This window comes from Lissotriton vulgaris, chromosome 10 (genome assembly GCF_964263255.1).
Source record: "Lissotriton vulgaris chromosome 10, aLisVul1.2, whole genome shotgun sequence".
NCBI lineage: Eukaryota > Metazoa > Chordata > Amphibia > Caudata > Salamandridae > Lissotriton > Lissotriton vulgaris.
This window is the reverse complement of record NC_141698.1, coordinates 629,723,811-629,738,545: the sequence shown is the minus strand read 5'-3', so window position 1 is coordinate 629,738,545 and position 14,735 is coordinate 629,723,811. Positions and strand designations below refer to the sequence as shown.

General features: G+C 40.1%; 1 protein-coding gene across 1 annotated transcript in view; it reads right to left on the bottom strand.

The window, feature by feature from the left end:
* GALNT11 (polypeptide N-acetylgalactosaminyltransferase 11) overlaps positions 1 to 14,735 on the bottom strand; it is a 305,478-nt gene that overhangs the window by 100,630 nt on the left and 190,113 nt on the right. The window contains exons 6-7 of the mRNA XM_086941470.1: positions 5,379 to 5,628; positions 4,435 to 4,552 (exon numbers count right to left, since the gene is read on the bottom strand). Of these exons, the coding sequence (XP_086797596.1) occupies positions 4,435 to 4,552; positions 5,379 to 5,628 (368 nt within the window). The remainder of the gene's footprint in view (positions 1 to 4,434; positions 4,553 to 5,378; positions 5,629 to 14,735) is intronic.

Genomic DNA, 14,735 nt, shown 5'->3' with positions numbered 1-14,735 from the left:
TCCATAACCTTCGGAAGTTCAGTTGTTATTCTGTTTAATCACCTTTTGAGTGGCTGTCCCACATATCCACAAGCTGTATCCATTTCAGACTCAAGTAATGAATCTATGCTCATTGAAAATGTACTGTCATATTTCCCTTGATCCTCTGGGTGTGGAAATTAAGGCTTTTAAATCTATCTGCACAGGGTGCCCCACAAAACATAATGTACACAAGTTGATAAAGTACCGGTAAGATTAATGTGACACCAAGAAATAGATAAGCAGTGACCATTTATGGAACAGAAATTAAGAAGAAAAAGTTCCAAGTCAATGAAATTGTGCACTACACGTTTATATAATGGAATTACAATAAAACTTTGGTCTGAAACAAACTTGAAACCCCTGCATAACAAGCATTGATAAAGGAGTTGCTTGGCTATTTATGTATATCCATAGGAGACTTTTAGATTTGTTGTGCTCGCACTAGTAGAACAGGTGTGTTCAGTCCTCACAATATGAACTGAATGTTTTTTTTATCGAAGGGTCCAATCATTTAGAGAGAGTTATAGTATGGGTGCAGAAGCGGCAGTCTGAAATCTCTTTCAAATGTATGATCATTTGAGTGCTTTGGGTTCTAGACAGAGCTGAATAAGCGCTTCAGACCTTAATATAATCAACATACCCTACTTAGAAATAAGCATAAAAGATTGACAAGATATGGGATTCTGTATTCTCAATATAAAAATCTGTCTCTAATTTCTTTATAAATGTTGACTTGTGACGCACTGAGTAGCCGACTATAATGAAATGGTGGCAGAACTCAACTGTAATAACTTATTACAGTTGAGTTCTGACGTCACAACTCCTGCTGCCAGACCCACCAGCCAAGGTGAAATGTAGATCAGGTCACGGTGCATAATAAAGCAGCAGTTTATAAAACAAAACATGGCTTTTCTTTCTTCTGCTCCATTTTTCTAGGTGTACAGTGACAACCAGAAAGCAGATATTTATGGCAACATGTTTATTTTCTTGCACTCCTTAGGTGATAATAGAAAAGTTCAAATCATTCTACATCTTTCTACACCTCCAGATCTACTGTAACCTTAAAAAACACTGGCTTGTATTAATTAAACTGATTTTAATAGCTTCTTGCAACAAGTATTTCACAGTTTTTTGGAATGTCTTAATTTTTTAACTAGATATAATTGTATTTTTCATGTTTGCAAACATGCCTTCTTTTTTACATGAAAGAGCTAAGTACCAAGGATTGGATTGGCTTGTGGGTAAGGTAATGATGTAACCATGTATTATAAGGGATAAAGTACCCCCTGTCAAACACAAGGACATTGCAGGTCACCTTGGAATTCTATAAACTTATAAAGTAACTTGGCCTTTGGTCTTGTTCCTCTATATGGTGATGGAACTCCTCTGTGGGTTACAATATGCTAATAATGTATGGCAAGGGGTACTTCATCCCATATAAAATAACTGCTTATTCTGCCTAATTCGCATATAATGTAGGATTTGTCCTTAGTCATTTGGATCGCTCACTGATAGTCCCTTGCTTGAAAAAAAACTCTACCAGAAATGGAAAGCTCTAAACAATTCAGATAAGAGCACAATGATGTGCTTAGCTGCAGTTTAGGACTTCTGATATGAAAATATGAGGATCAAGTACTTGAAAATCTATCTATCTTGGTTAAGCTCTTCACCATATATGCCTAACATGCATAAATTACTAAGGGCCTTAATAGAAGGGGCCTAGAAACTTGGCAAAAATTCCTGCATTGGGAAAAGAGCCTTAATAAACAGCAATGTTTCAGAAAGCTGTAACCTGCATGAGAATTTGGCAGACATGTGAATTTAGCCAAACATCAAGAGGCCTACGTAAAATGTTTCATCAAGCAGCCTACGTAAAATGTTTCATCTCTACTGTATCAATGGAAAGTAAATAATGTAGGCATGAATACCTGCAGGAAAAAAAAAAGACTACTCTTAGACCGCTATTGATGAAATAATGTGTGAGCCAAACAGTGGGCATTTACCATAACATGAACAGATGTGCGGGCATATTGCTTACAGTGAATGGAATGAAGGGAAGAACATATTTCGTATGTTGAACAAGTAAAAGGGTATATTCTTTGCGGTGAAAGAGTGGGCGAGTATACACAGAGGTTTAAGGCACATAAAAGGAGGGGATGAGAGGCTTATAATGGTTAGATGTGTCAGTGCTTAATTTGTAAAACATAAAGTGCCGGGGGTCTAAGTTTTGCTCAGAATCCCGCAGCCGGCTCTGTGAATAAAAAGGGGAGTGCTGAATACCAAAGCTGTATAGTCTTGATTCCACCTCATGCCTCTTTCATCCACCACTCAGGCACTCCCTGCCCCTATATGTCACTCTTGCAGGCTCTTCTTCATCCCTGCTATCTCAATTTGCCATGTTTTTCCAGGCTCTCTCTCCTATTCCTATTCCTGCTTTTGTGTATTTTTCTCTCTTGCTCTGGGTGAAAGTATGGAGATGAAAAAGAAGTGCTGGTCCCTAAAGCATTAGTGCTGTTGGCTGCACCTGCAACCACTGGCTAAAAATAACCACTAGTTGTGCTGACTGTTGGTATATATTGGGGAATCTACCTTCTTCAAAAGAAAGCACAATAAAAGAAGCACACACAAAGATTACAATGGTGAACTGATGAAAGAAAGAAGGAAGAGGTAAGGGAAGAGATGAAAAGTTGGTAGCAAGAGGAGAAGTTATGAGACATGGTGAAATAGACAGAGATGAGAAGGAAAGATGGCAAAGAAAAGCCAGAAAAGGATGGGGACAGGACAGTAAAAGAGCGAGCGGGAGGGCTAAGACAGCAGAAAAGGCAAAGAACTGAGGGAGATGAGGTAGTTAAAGGAGTGATAGAGAAAGGTGTAAAGAGAAGGTAAGAGAAGAAGCTGGTGTGAAGGAGGTTATTGGAAAGGGAGAGTAAAATAAAAGAAATAGGGAGAAAATAAAGTAACAAGAAACCAGCCGAGAGTTGTAGGTGGATGACGAAGGAACAGCCAGACCAAGATTCAGGGAATGATATACAGGTAAACCAGCCACAAATTGTTGAACTGACTAAATATCAAGGTATACAAATCGAAATTAAGGGGCCTTAAAATTATGCAAACTCAAGAAATACTCACTTTTGCGAACCAAAGGAGGATGCTGAATTTCTGCCTATGGTCCGAGTTACTAGAGTAATTGTGAAAGTAATTAACCTAAGTCATATGTTTTTCTTGAACTGGATAAAATTGCCGCACTTGAGATGGTGTTGGGAGGTGTGATCTAAACCAGTTGTTGGGAGATAATACACAAGTTTATGGATGCAAGTGACTACATGAAAAACTCATATTTCAATCTCTGAGCTGCATTGTATAAACTATTAAATTACTTTTGGTATACCTTAAGTCGCTATACTGGCCCCCATCGCATTTAAGCTTTATCTGGACCAATTAGAACTTTTGAATTCTCTTGCCCTTGCATACCACCAATAAGCAGCTGATGTTCAAATTAATATTAAAATCAAAAATGTTTGATCTATTGACCATATTAAACGTTGTTTATTCAAATTGCGGAACTGAATGACCAATCAAATTAATACTATGTTTTTTATCATCAGCCAGAGAAACATTGATAACTCCTTAGTACCTGAGGCTTTACTACACCTGGTGCTGAACTCTTTATAGTGTGCCTTGCATGGATTCCACAAAGTTCCGTACCCATAAAGCCCTGCTCAAACGTTGACTAAAATCACACATTTTCCACACATTTTAGTCAGAAACTTCAAGAATCTGCGGGGAAACAAAAACATTCCTACCACCCAGAGTTCCCAAATAACTCCTGATGTGCAAATCTTGTAAAACAAAAAAATATATCCATGATATCTAGGGGGCTCATTGCCACCCAGGGCTGACTGGGGTAAACTCCCCCAATCTTCCCCCAGCAGGGCAGAAAGACTTTTGGACCGGGGTTTGAACCCATGATAGTGCTTCTTTTCCCTTCCCTCAAAGAATATTCCTCCCTTACCGCTATGCATCTTTTCATTGATATATGGTGACCATGGATCAGGCTTTTTCCCATCCTCTTTTTTGACTGGATGCAAAGACCTTATCACACAATGAACGTCTCAACAACGTGGAACACTAACTTTACTAAATGGTTACATGTTATCTTCTTTTGAAGTTAAGAATAAAGGGTTCTGAAACCCATAGGATAAATTCCATACTGTACAAACAAACATAATAAATAAATATACAGTAAATCATCAGGTGCTAAATGTCATAACATTCTTTTGTAGTTGTATGTACTCTTGAAGACAGGTGCTGGTAATTGTTCAGTGAAACCATAATTTCATTTTCATAGTTAAAGTAAGCATACCAATATTTGTTGTAAGAGTAATAAAAACATTATCAGTGTATATGTATTACCCTAAAAGAGATTTCCAAATTCTCTCCTCCCCAGATGTCCATTCCACTGTCATACTGGCCGAGTTCATTAAAGTATTCTCTGTCCATTGCAAACAGACCTCCAGCCATTGTTGGGGACCTAGAAGACAAGTGAAAGCTTTTACACCCAATTTTAAAGACATCTTCTACACTTATGAAAAAAGTCATTAGTACAAAGGCAACATTTTTAAACGCATGTTTATAGGTTAAAAAAAGTACACGTTCTCTGTTAAAAGACTGTATAATCTGGAATCTCTAGGAAATATTTTGGCCAATCTTGAGCAATAAACATACTATCCAACTGTTTTTAACAGATTATGTGTACAGTTAGGAGAATAAGCGATGTTGTTAAATATCAGGGTTGGCCGTTTACCAGAGGTACTCGAGCTGGTGGCACTGAGAGATACCCGACAAACGAATGTATAGGGCTGGGGACACCTCTGAAAAGTCTAATGCAAAGCGGTCAGCTGCACCAAGTTGTCCTGTGTTCTCCATTGTATGACTGTGAACAATAAATATTTCTCAGATAGCAGGATATTTTTAAGTCCTTGCAGTAGTCCAATTTCTTCACAATAACAACCACCAACCAGAACTATTGCTGTAGCACCAATAACTTCTCTGTTCGCAAAATTAAGATAAACAACTGTAAAGGTGAGTCAATGTAGCTCTATCTATAAAACATAATAATGGTTTTCAAGGAGGCTTCAGGGTATGTGAATTGTTCTATACTTTACGGATAAGTAATTTGTATTTTTTTGCCTTATAGAGTACCTTCATCAAAAAACGTGAATTAGCAAAACATTTGTTACATTAGAAATAAACATTTTCAACGTCTTAACTATTTCACTTAAAAAGGGTCAAACTACATTTAACAAACATTAATTGCTATGGCCTACTATATCAAGCAAGACATTTTATAAGCTTACTTGAAAGGATCAGAAGCGCCACCCGGACCCTCTAAGTCCGAAAGAGGCACCGGATCCCATTTAAAGTGCAAACCCCAATTAAATCCTCCCCGCACGACCGGGGAGGAGCTGTAGATGAGCGTGTCGGCGCTTATGATGTCAATCACAGGACACACCACTGTCTTGCGGTCTTCCTTAATGGTTGTTAGCAAAGGCTGCAGCCACATTTCGTTCACCTCACAGTGACTGTCCAGGAACACAAGCACTTCTCCTGGAAAAAAATAAACAACGGCAAATATTAACAAAGTCAAAAGAATTTTTCGACTTTCATCCACGTGAGCATTTCTAGGCCTCGTTCAATTCATATGTCACTTAAACTTTAAATATCAGATCTTTAAAACATAATATTACAGTCTTTGAAACAGAAATATTAATGCATTATAAAATCTATACACAGATAGAAATCACTTATCATAGGTGTGACATCCTTTAAAAACAAAAAAAAAATACATGCACATTTTAAAGGGGGGTCTGAGGCAATATTTAAAGACCTAGCCTGGACATTTGGCCCCAACAGAACAATTTAAACACACAGGTATCCAGGGGTCTATACTAATAACTCTGAACAATATAACTACCTATACATACCAGACTGAATGTGCACACCAGTTTCCAGAGTGGAGACTATTATACCAGAAAATGTTAATCAATTAGACGGATTCCCAACACTCACCTGTAGGTGACATGCTTCATCATCTGGGTCTCCTCATTGAAGTCACAATCGTAACACTAAGGGCTGCAAACTTATCAGAGGGATAGGGGAGCCTGAGGATGTTTTATTAAGGACACTATGGATATTCAGATGAGAGCATCTAACTTTTGTGGGAAAAATGCAATGCACAAAAAAAGGGGAATTGATGGGGAGTAAAAATTGACCTATGAGAGACCCTATCTTTATTATTGTATCGCACAAATCAAACCTAAAAACAGTGCAAATACGACAGTCTGTAAAAAATAACTGTCTGGTGTTCGTAATTAAAGGGTCAACATGTTTTAGCACCTGTGGACATTATTCCGTCCCAGGCCTTCTTCAGGAACACTATTATGTTGCTACTGCAATTGTGTACTAAACTATATTGAGTGAATTACAAATGTAAAAATACATAGGAAAACCCCAACGGCAGATAAAACCAATGCAATGTAGTTTATTGCGAGCATATATGAGATGTAACAGCTCTTTTTACACGAAGGTCGTTTTTTTATTTAATAGACTTTACTTTTGTTAATGAATGGATCGCCTCTCTGAAGCAATAAGCAAGAGATCGTCTGACGTATAGTAAGGAGGCGGACTACATTTCCCAGGATTCTGTGCATAGTCGCGCTGCACCGCGTCACGCGCATGCGCAGTAGAGCGAGTTTTGGTCCCTATCACTCGCTAAAAAGATGGTGTCTCCGCTGGTCAGTACCTCCCCAGATGGTTTGGAAGACCGTCCGAGGTAACAACGGAGATGTAAGCGGGACATCAGGCGTGCTCTGCGTTGTTTAATCGACCGTTGGTGGTTGATAGATGTATTTCCTCTCGTAGTGGAGCAGGACTGTTTTACTCATGGCACACTTAGCGTAATATATCGTTTAGACTACTTGCCAAAGTTGCGCGTCCCCTACCATTCACGAATAGAGGTATGGAAGATGCTTGCGCTTTGTTTGGAATAGCGCTATATCTTAATCTGATGCCTGTCTCCTTAGTTATTCCCCCTGGGAGAGTCTAAAGGTAGTCAGTAGATGGTTTGGATCACTGTTTACATTTGAATAGTGGGTGAGGATTTATAACAGCGATGTAATGCTTCACACTCCAGTAATGAGTCAGGAGTGCATAATTGTGACATATATGGGTTATCTTATCCCTCCCATTGGTTATCATAATGGATCATCGATTTCCTCTACAAGATTGGCTTTACAAATATAAGATGTGCATAGCACTGATCACTGAAGTGGAGCCAATCTGTGCGGGTATTTTAACATCTAAGTGGTCAGGACTCTTGCAGATAATGGCCATAACAGAAGAGAGAGGTCTAATACTATTGGTTAGTCGCAGCCCTCTTACTTTGGCCCATGGAAGATTTCAACAGATTTTAACTCGCTTTCAATTCCCCTTTTTTTGTGCACTGCATTTTTCACACATAAGTTAGTGCTCTTATCTGAATATCCATAGTGTCCTTAATAAAACATCCTTGGCTCCCCTATCTGTCTGATAAGGTTGCAGCCCTTAGTGTCACGATTGTGACTTCAATGAGGCGCCTAGATGATGAAGCATGTCACCTACGGGTGAGTGATGGGAATCTGTCTAATTGATTAACATTTTCTGATATAATAGTCTCCACTCTGGAAACTGGTGTTCACATTTAGTCAGGTATGTATAGGTAGTTATATTGTTCAGAGTTATTAGTATAGACCCCTGGATACCTGTGTGTTTAAAGTGACATCATTTAAAGCCATTAAAAATCGTGCAAATGCGCAGACTACATCTATTTACTGCATGTGAAACAAAAATACTTTTGCTGCTGATCCCGCTCTTACATTTTAAATTATTGGTTTAAAATGTTGCCGACATGCATTTAAAAATGGTCCAGTACAATATGCAGGGTCGTTAGATGCCCATTTAACCCACAACTAAACAAGCCTTGGTGCTATTCAAGCGGGTGAGATTGCAATCAATACAGACCACTTCTAAACCTCAGAATTGCAATGCCCATTGCTGTGAAGGAAACAAACTGAAAAGTATCAGATTCACAGTTGTCAACTCCGGATGCCTTTTCCTAAAATAATCCATATCTTGGTTTCCTTCCAACCCCCCCCCCCCCCACCTTTAATTCATATTTGATAGGGTAGAAGAGTAAGCAGCACTATAATTGTTTATTCGTTATATTTTTGCCATATCAATAAACAATTTTTTAACCTCGCTGGTCCAACCTAATTTGCTTTTCATTATTTCATCTTTGCACAAGGAAGTCACTTTTGGTTGCTCTGATAACATTAATGTACCACAGAATAAGATGGATCGTACCAATGCGCCTGCATTTGTTAAGCACTTATCCTTTTTGTAAGTAGGGGTCGGCAAAACTCGCAGAGTTTCACTTAGCAGAATTCTGTGGTTATATAAAGACTGCAAGAATCGGCAGAGTTCCGTAAGCGGGCAGAATTCAGCACGTCGTGCTGCTTGCACTGATTTTTAGTACTGGGAGCTTGTTCTGCGCTGTAAAATCAGCACAAACTGCACCATGCGGCGCATTATATGGCATTGCTTCTCTCTGCCGCTCAAGTAGATTTCTCAAAGCGAACGGTCATGACCTGCTGTGACCTCCCGCGTTGAGAAATCTGTCTGGGAGGCGTTGCAGCACCTGAAAATCACACTAGGGGACACAAATTCTCACTCAGCAACTTAACATTGGCGAGCCACATGCGAGAAAAAGCTCCATTGTGTGTCGGTTGACGGAGTTTTGCTGGAACTCCTCATTACAAGCAAAATGTGGAGTGGGCAAAACTCTGCCGGCAGAGCGGAATTATTTGCCCTCTCTTAGTTGTAAGGCATTTAGGGAATTCAGTATCCAGTGGCATAATCGCTTTCCTGCTTGCCATTTTTAAATGCAATTTTAGGTGTTAATGGGAAGTGATCACTCATTTGATAGGGCAAAACTTGAAAGTTTTCAACCAGGAAAAAATACCAAATTTGGATGAAAATATTATCGATTGGTCCTTCCATTTTACAATGCTTTACTTCCACCATGCTTGTGCAACTGAAGCGTAGTGGGCATTAAGGCAGACAAAGTATGGCTCTGTAAGAAACCCTGTAACTGGGTCAAATTACTTCGACTTTTGGCACTTTGGAAAATAAGCCAATGTTATCTTAAAGACTTCCAATGAATCCCCCAAACTAGCCTCTTCCTGATCTTGCTGCAATCTCAAATTAAAATCTCCCAGAACTAGTATCAGACTCGAGGGATATGACACTACAATTTGACCTACATCTTCCTCCAATTATCTAAATTGGACTAGATTATACTTGTGTTCCCTCTGGTTATTGTGAACATTTACTATAATCATATTATCTACTACTTTGTCAGAGTAGAGCAAATCTATTTTTGCAGCATACAGCCACTAACTTTTCATCGGCACCTAAGTTACCCCCTTAGCAATACACATTGAGATCAGGGTATTTGATCCTTCTGAGTTTCACCAGAGGCACTTGGTGGATCTTCAGAGTAGATCTGAGTGAAACAGGGGAAAGGCAATGTTTCACCCGACAGCCAAGTCTCCTGGAAACATAAATCTCATATTCTCCCAAAATTAATTTCATTTGGTCGAATTCCAGGTTACGCGTTAGCCCATACACATTCCATACTAATAGTGAAAGGGAGTGGGGAAACGTCTTATCCTAATCTACATCACCCAACCTAGACAATTTCAGCCAAGTTACATAGTCTGTGTTGAATGGGTCAAATCTTTTATGGTTATTCATTGCTATAGTCACATTGAGGTTGTCTCTCTTATATCCTGTTGGTCTAATTGATCCATTGAACTTACAATCTTCAAGCACCAGGTTTATTTGTCTAACATCCAGACCTGCATACTAATTTAGGAATGGCGCTTCTGGTCTAACATCTTCTTTTGGGAATTGTAAGAGTTGTATACCTTTTAAGGCTAACTCATCCCTTGCATCCTCTATAATTTTCATTATTAGTCTGAAGAAGAATGTGACTCCCTTGTTATTTCCTTTGCAGATCTCCCATACAGAAATCCCACTTGCTTTATGTCTCTAGAAGTTATATCCTTTAGGGCTATAAATGGTTGAAAGACATCAAGTAACTTCGACCTATTTAGCAGTCTCATTTTTCTGGCTCTCATCCCTTGCCTGACAACATCAAAGTGCATTACCAAATGCTCTGTAAGAGGTTGCAATTCCTCAGCATACCTAAGGTTGTCAGTTTTAGAGCTGTCAGTACTGTTGACCTGCCTAGAGTTATTAGTTCTTATATCAGGAACCTCATCTAATCTCCTCTGAACTTCCTGGTTAAGTTCTCTTGCCCCACCTACCTGGGTTGATGATGTTATAAAAGTTTGTTTACTAATACCTCTATTACAGGTCTGCCATTGCTCGATTGTTGACCAACACCACCAGGGAACCCGTTAACTATGGGCCTTGAATTTCCCACTTGCTTCGTCTCTTGATATGGCTTTTCTAATTTCCCTCTTTTATGGGTTTGTCCCCAAACGGAAAAATTCCAAGAACCTTTAATCTTAATGCGAAGGACTGACTCTTTTCCTTTTATGCACAAATTACTAATTTGAGGCTTTGTCATCCTTTTACTTTTCGTTTGTGTCTCCCTTCCCTCCTTGGGGTTTTTCTTGGGGCCTCTCCCTTTTTTCAAGCTATTGGGTTTGCCTCAGCTCCAAGGCCCTAGTCGATTTAATCAAATCAATCACAGTTCCATTTACAGACTCCACTGGTCTCATTAGTGAGGGCATACATTCATTAATAGCTTTTCATTCTAATGCAATATAGTTAAGATGCTCAGTCTGTTTTGTAACTTCATCATTAATAGCCACTGTTGCTTCTATAATCCCATGCAACGTTTTCTGAATCAATAATAATACATCAACGAGAGAGACCTACCCCTTCCACATGTGCTGCAAAAATACCTAGACTTGGTGAAAATAACTGATCTGATCCATTCAGAGGGAAGAGATTTTCAGAGCAGTTAGCTTTTTTCCTGGTATTGTCCTATTTATCAGCCCTGAAACGTCAATCCACGTCCCCTGAGGGACTTCCCAGGTATATCTATATGGAGGCCGGACATATTTGCTTACCAAATTAATGTTGAAGACGATAATCATAGTTCTGGTACATATAGTGAATCTGCACGCTGCTGAGGAACAAAAATAACTACCCACCAAGTTATTGGTGGTAACTGCAAATTCATTGCACCTAATTCCATTAGATACTAAACTCTGAGAAAATAGAGGTGCTACTCTTTGGTAATAAACTTCAGTTTTGGAGCCCAGCATGTTGGCCAGCACAGTGTGGAACCCTCCCAAACCCGGTCTAAAAAGCAAAAAATGTAGGCATAACAATAGATGACAAACTGAACTTTAATAAACATATCAGTTCTATTGTCTCTTACAGCTTCAAACTTTGAGAATCATCAGGAAGATTTTTCCTTTTACTCGTCTCACTCCTAGAAAAACAGTTATTTCCTTACTAATACTCACGAAGTTGGATTACTGTAACAGACTCTTTGTCCAAAACAACACATGAAGAAACTCCAAAGCATGCAGAATGCGGCGGCCAGACTTATTTTTGATCTTCACCCGGTTTCAGCCTGCATAAGGAACTTCACTGGCTTTCGGCGAATAACCGCATTAAATTCAAAGCATTATGCCTCATCTATAAAGCCTTGCATGATCTAGGTCCTAGTTACCTCAAACAATCCCTCTCTTGGTACATACCAAACAGAGATCTACGATCAACAAATTCCCAAATGGTTTCTCGTCCCAGATATAAGAGACTCAAATGGGGGGCAGTTGTTTTTTCTCTGAAGCTCCGGTTCTATGGAACAGTCAGCCTTTAAACATTAAAGCAGCTCCTACACTATTGAGTTTTAGGAAACTAACAAAAACCTGGCTTTTTAACCTCTAGTCTTGCACTGCTCTAACCTATACTGCTATTCCCAATTAGCGCCAAGACACATAGGGGTATTTGAGCGCTTTAGAAACATTTTAACATAACATAACATGCCTTGGATGCAGGAATTATCCCTGTTAATTACTAAAACGTTTCTAAACAAATTCCTTTATAGGTGCAACCAAAGGAGGTATGTCTTGTAAAATTGGAGGAATGAAATCCATGAAAGCCAGTGGGGATTCTGGGCTGGGTATTGCCTGTTCTACATACTCTTCACCCTCTAAGGGTTCAGTTGCCAACGGTCCAATTTTAGCCAATGCATCCGTAATTCTGCCTTTTCCTGGTTGAGATAGGACTTTTATTGTATTTGACTTCAACCTTGCTCCGAGCATTATTTCAATTAAAATCGCACTTAATAAAAACTGAGTTTATTAGAAGACACTCAAACAAAATTCAAAGACCATTTTCCTTCCTAAATTCAACTCTGTATGTGAGCCTGTTCACTCATTACACGGAACCGTGGGTATTTAGTTGCTTAAAATTATACCCCTCCTGAGAGCAACCGGGCCCCGGTGGTGCCACACAAACACTCTAATCGTACTGCCATGACCACCAAGAGGGTATAAATAAGCCTCCATCACATATTCGAAATGATACACAAGGCACAGAACAAGGTAACCAAGGCAGGGGAAACTTTTTAAGTCCACCTAGGAGCACTTGGGCCCAATAATGACTCTCAGCCACTGCTGCAGGTAAATATTAGTATAAAATGTATAACACGTGAAAATATAGATCAGCAATTTTGATTGTACAATTTGGTTATCCAAGTCCAGAATTACCATCCCAACGTCTCAGAGGTGGGCAAAAAAAAAATTAATGGGCTTGTTGGATAAAACCTACTTAATAATTAACACAAAATTAACATTGGTTCACATGTCCAGTCCAGTTAAAGACACCGACAGGGGTAGATCTCTTGCTGGGCAAGGGGGGACGGGGGAGAAGTAGCATACAAAGTGAGGTAGGGGCAGGTAAGTGGACAGGAGGCACTTGGGAGTGGGAACAGGCGTTAAACATCCAAAGAGCAAGTACCGTACCGGTGTGCCCCGAGTAATATTCAACCACTACTAAGCAGCACTAAACTGCACCAACGGGGCTGCCCAATCAATGCCTAGTGTGTTCTACTCACCCTATCTTCCCTCACTGCATTAGCCCCAAGCCACATACTTCAACCATCGGAGACTCCAAACTCCAGGCTCTCGTCACCGGGTTTTATAGGCTCATAGCGTACGGACCCTCCACGTCCCTATCCCTATCCCTATCTGCAATGCACGGCTTTCTCTGATAATTTCCTCCTGATTCCTCCACTATGTAGAGGCAAGACCACGCAAAGAAACTCTGCAGCCTCGCCTGGTGCGGCCGGTTTTAATCACGGGCTCTAGGCGCCACACCGTAATGCTCAAACGCAGCAGACGCTGCTTGCCTGCCTTTCTTTGCTCCACCCTCGCTTCACTCTCGCACCGCTCCACACAGGAGAGAGAAAGAAGCGTGCAAGTCGCTGTGGCGCTTGAATATGAAAGCACGCTACAATCCCCTTCCAAACCGCAAATAAATCTTACGAGGATTATGTTCTGCAAGAATCAGTTCTTGAAAGAGTACTGTGGACATTCCACATTTAAAATGAAAACCACCATAAAGGTTTGTTACAGTTCATTAAAAGCTCTTTACAGGATTGGACTGGCCTATTATGGTGCAAGCAGGCAATGGCCGATGGGCTGGTCTGACAGATCCCTGTGCGGGCTGATTATATTGTCAAGGTGGGCCAGTTTTTCCTATTGATTTCCCTGATATTACCACTTTTTTTTGCAATTTACTTCGCTAATGGGGGCACTTATATTTTGGAACACGGGCCCGTTTTTTGTCCTAGTCCGAGCCAGGTTCTTTATTTTCAATAGGTATAATTAATTCACATGATACGGCTAGGCTTAACAAAAAAAATGTAGCACGCCCAGTACTAGAACTCCCTATTAGACAAGAGAACCCCACTGATTCAAACCTCTCCTCCACTGTTTCTTTAAAAGACCGTTTCCTTTCACTTCCCAACTGTATGTACGTCAACTGTTGTGCCTATCTCAGTTCCATTTAGTTTCACATCTTCAATGGGATACAACACATTCCAGTCTAAAAGGCGATTTATTTCTATTGCAAAGGCTTTCACATTTGCATTTTCACGCCCCTGCCTATTAATCTAGCACTATCTGCTTGCTGGGTCATCTGTCCAGCTCTGAGCCAAATGAGGAATCCTAATAGCTAAATGCTCCAAAGTGAACCCTTTTTGGGTAGCCAAGCCTAGCTTTCCATTTTTTTAGGCACTCACCTGCTGGAAATCTTGAATTCTAACACTGGGACACTGCTTTCTTGTGCCCAGTGTATGTGCCCTGACCCCTAAAACATGTTGAAATTGGCTTAATACCGAATTGATCAATCTAAAATTACTATAAGGCCACAGTATATGGGGCAGAAATACACCCATGGCATGGAAAGTTAAATGCCACCTGTGTACGGCAGCACCTACTGTGTCATCCACTGCAGTGGCAGTGGAAACATGGCTTCAGACCTACCCTATGTAGCCTGACAGCAGTGGCTTGAACCCTGCTGATCAGACCTGTCAAAAATCACACTTTTTACAGGTAAGAAAGCCC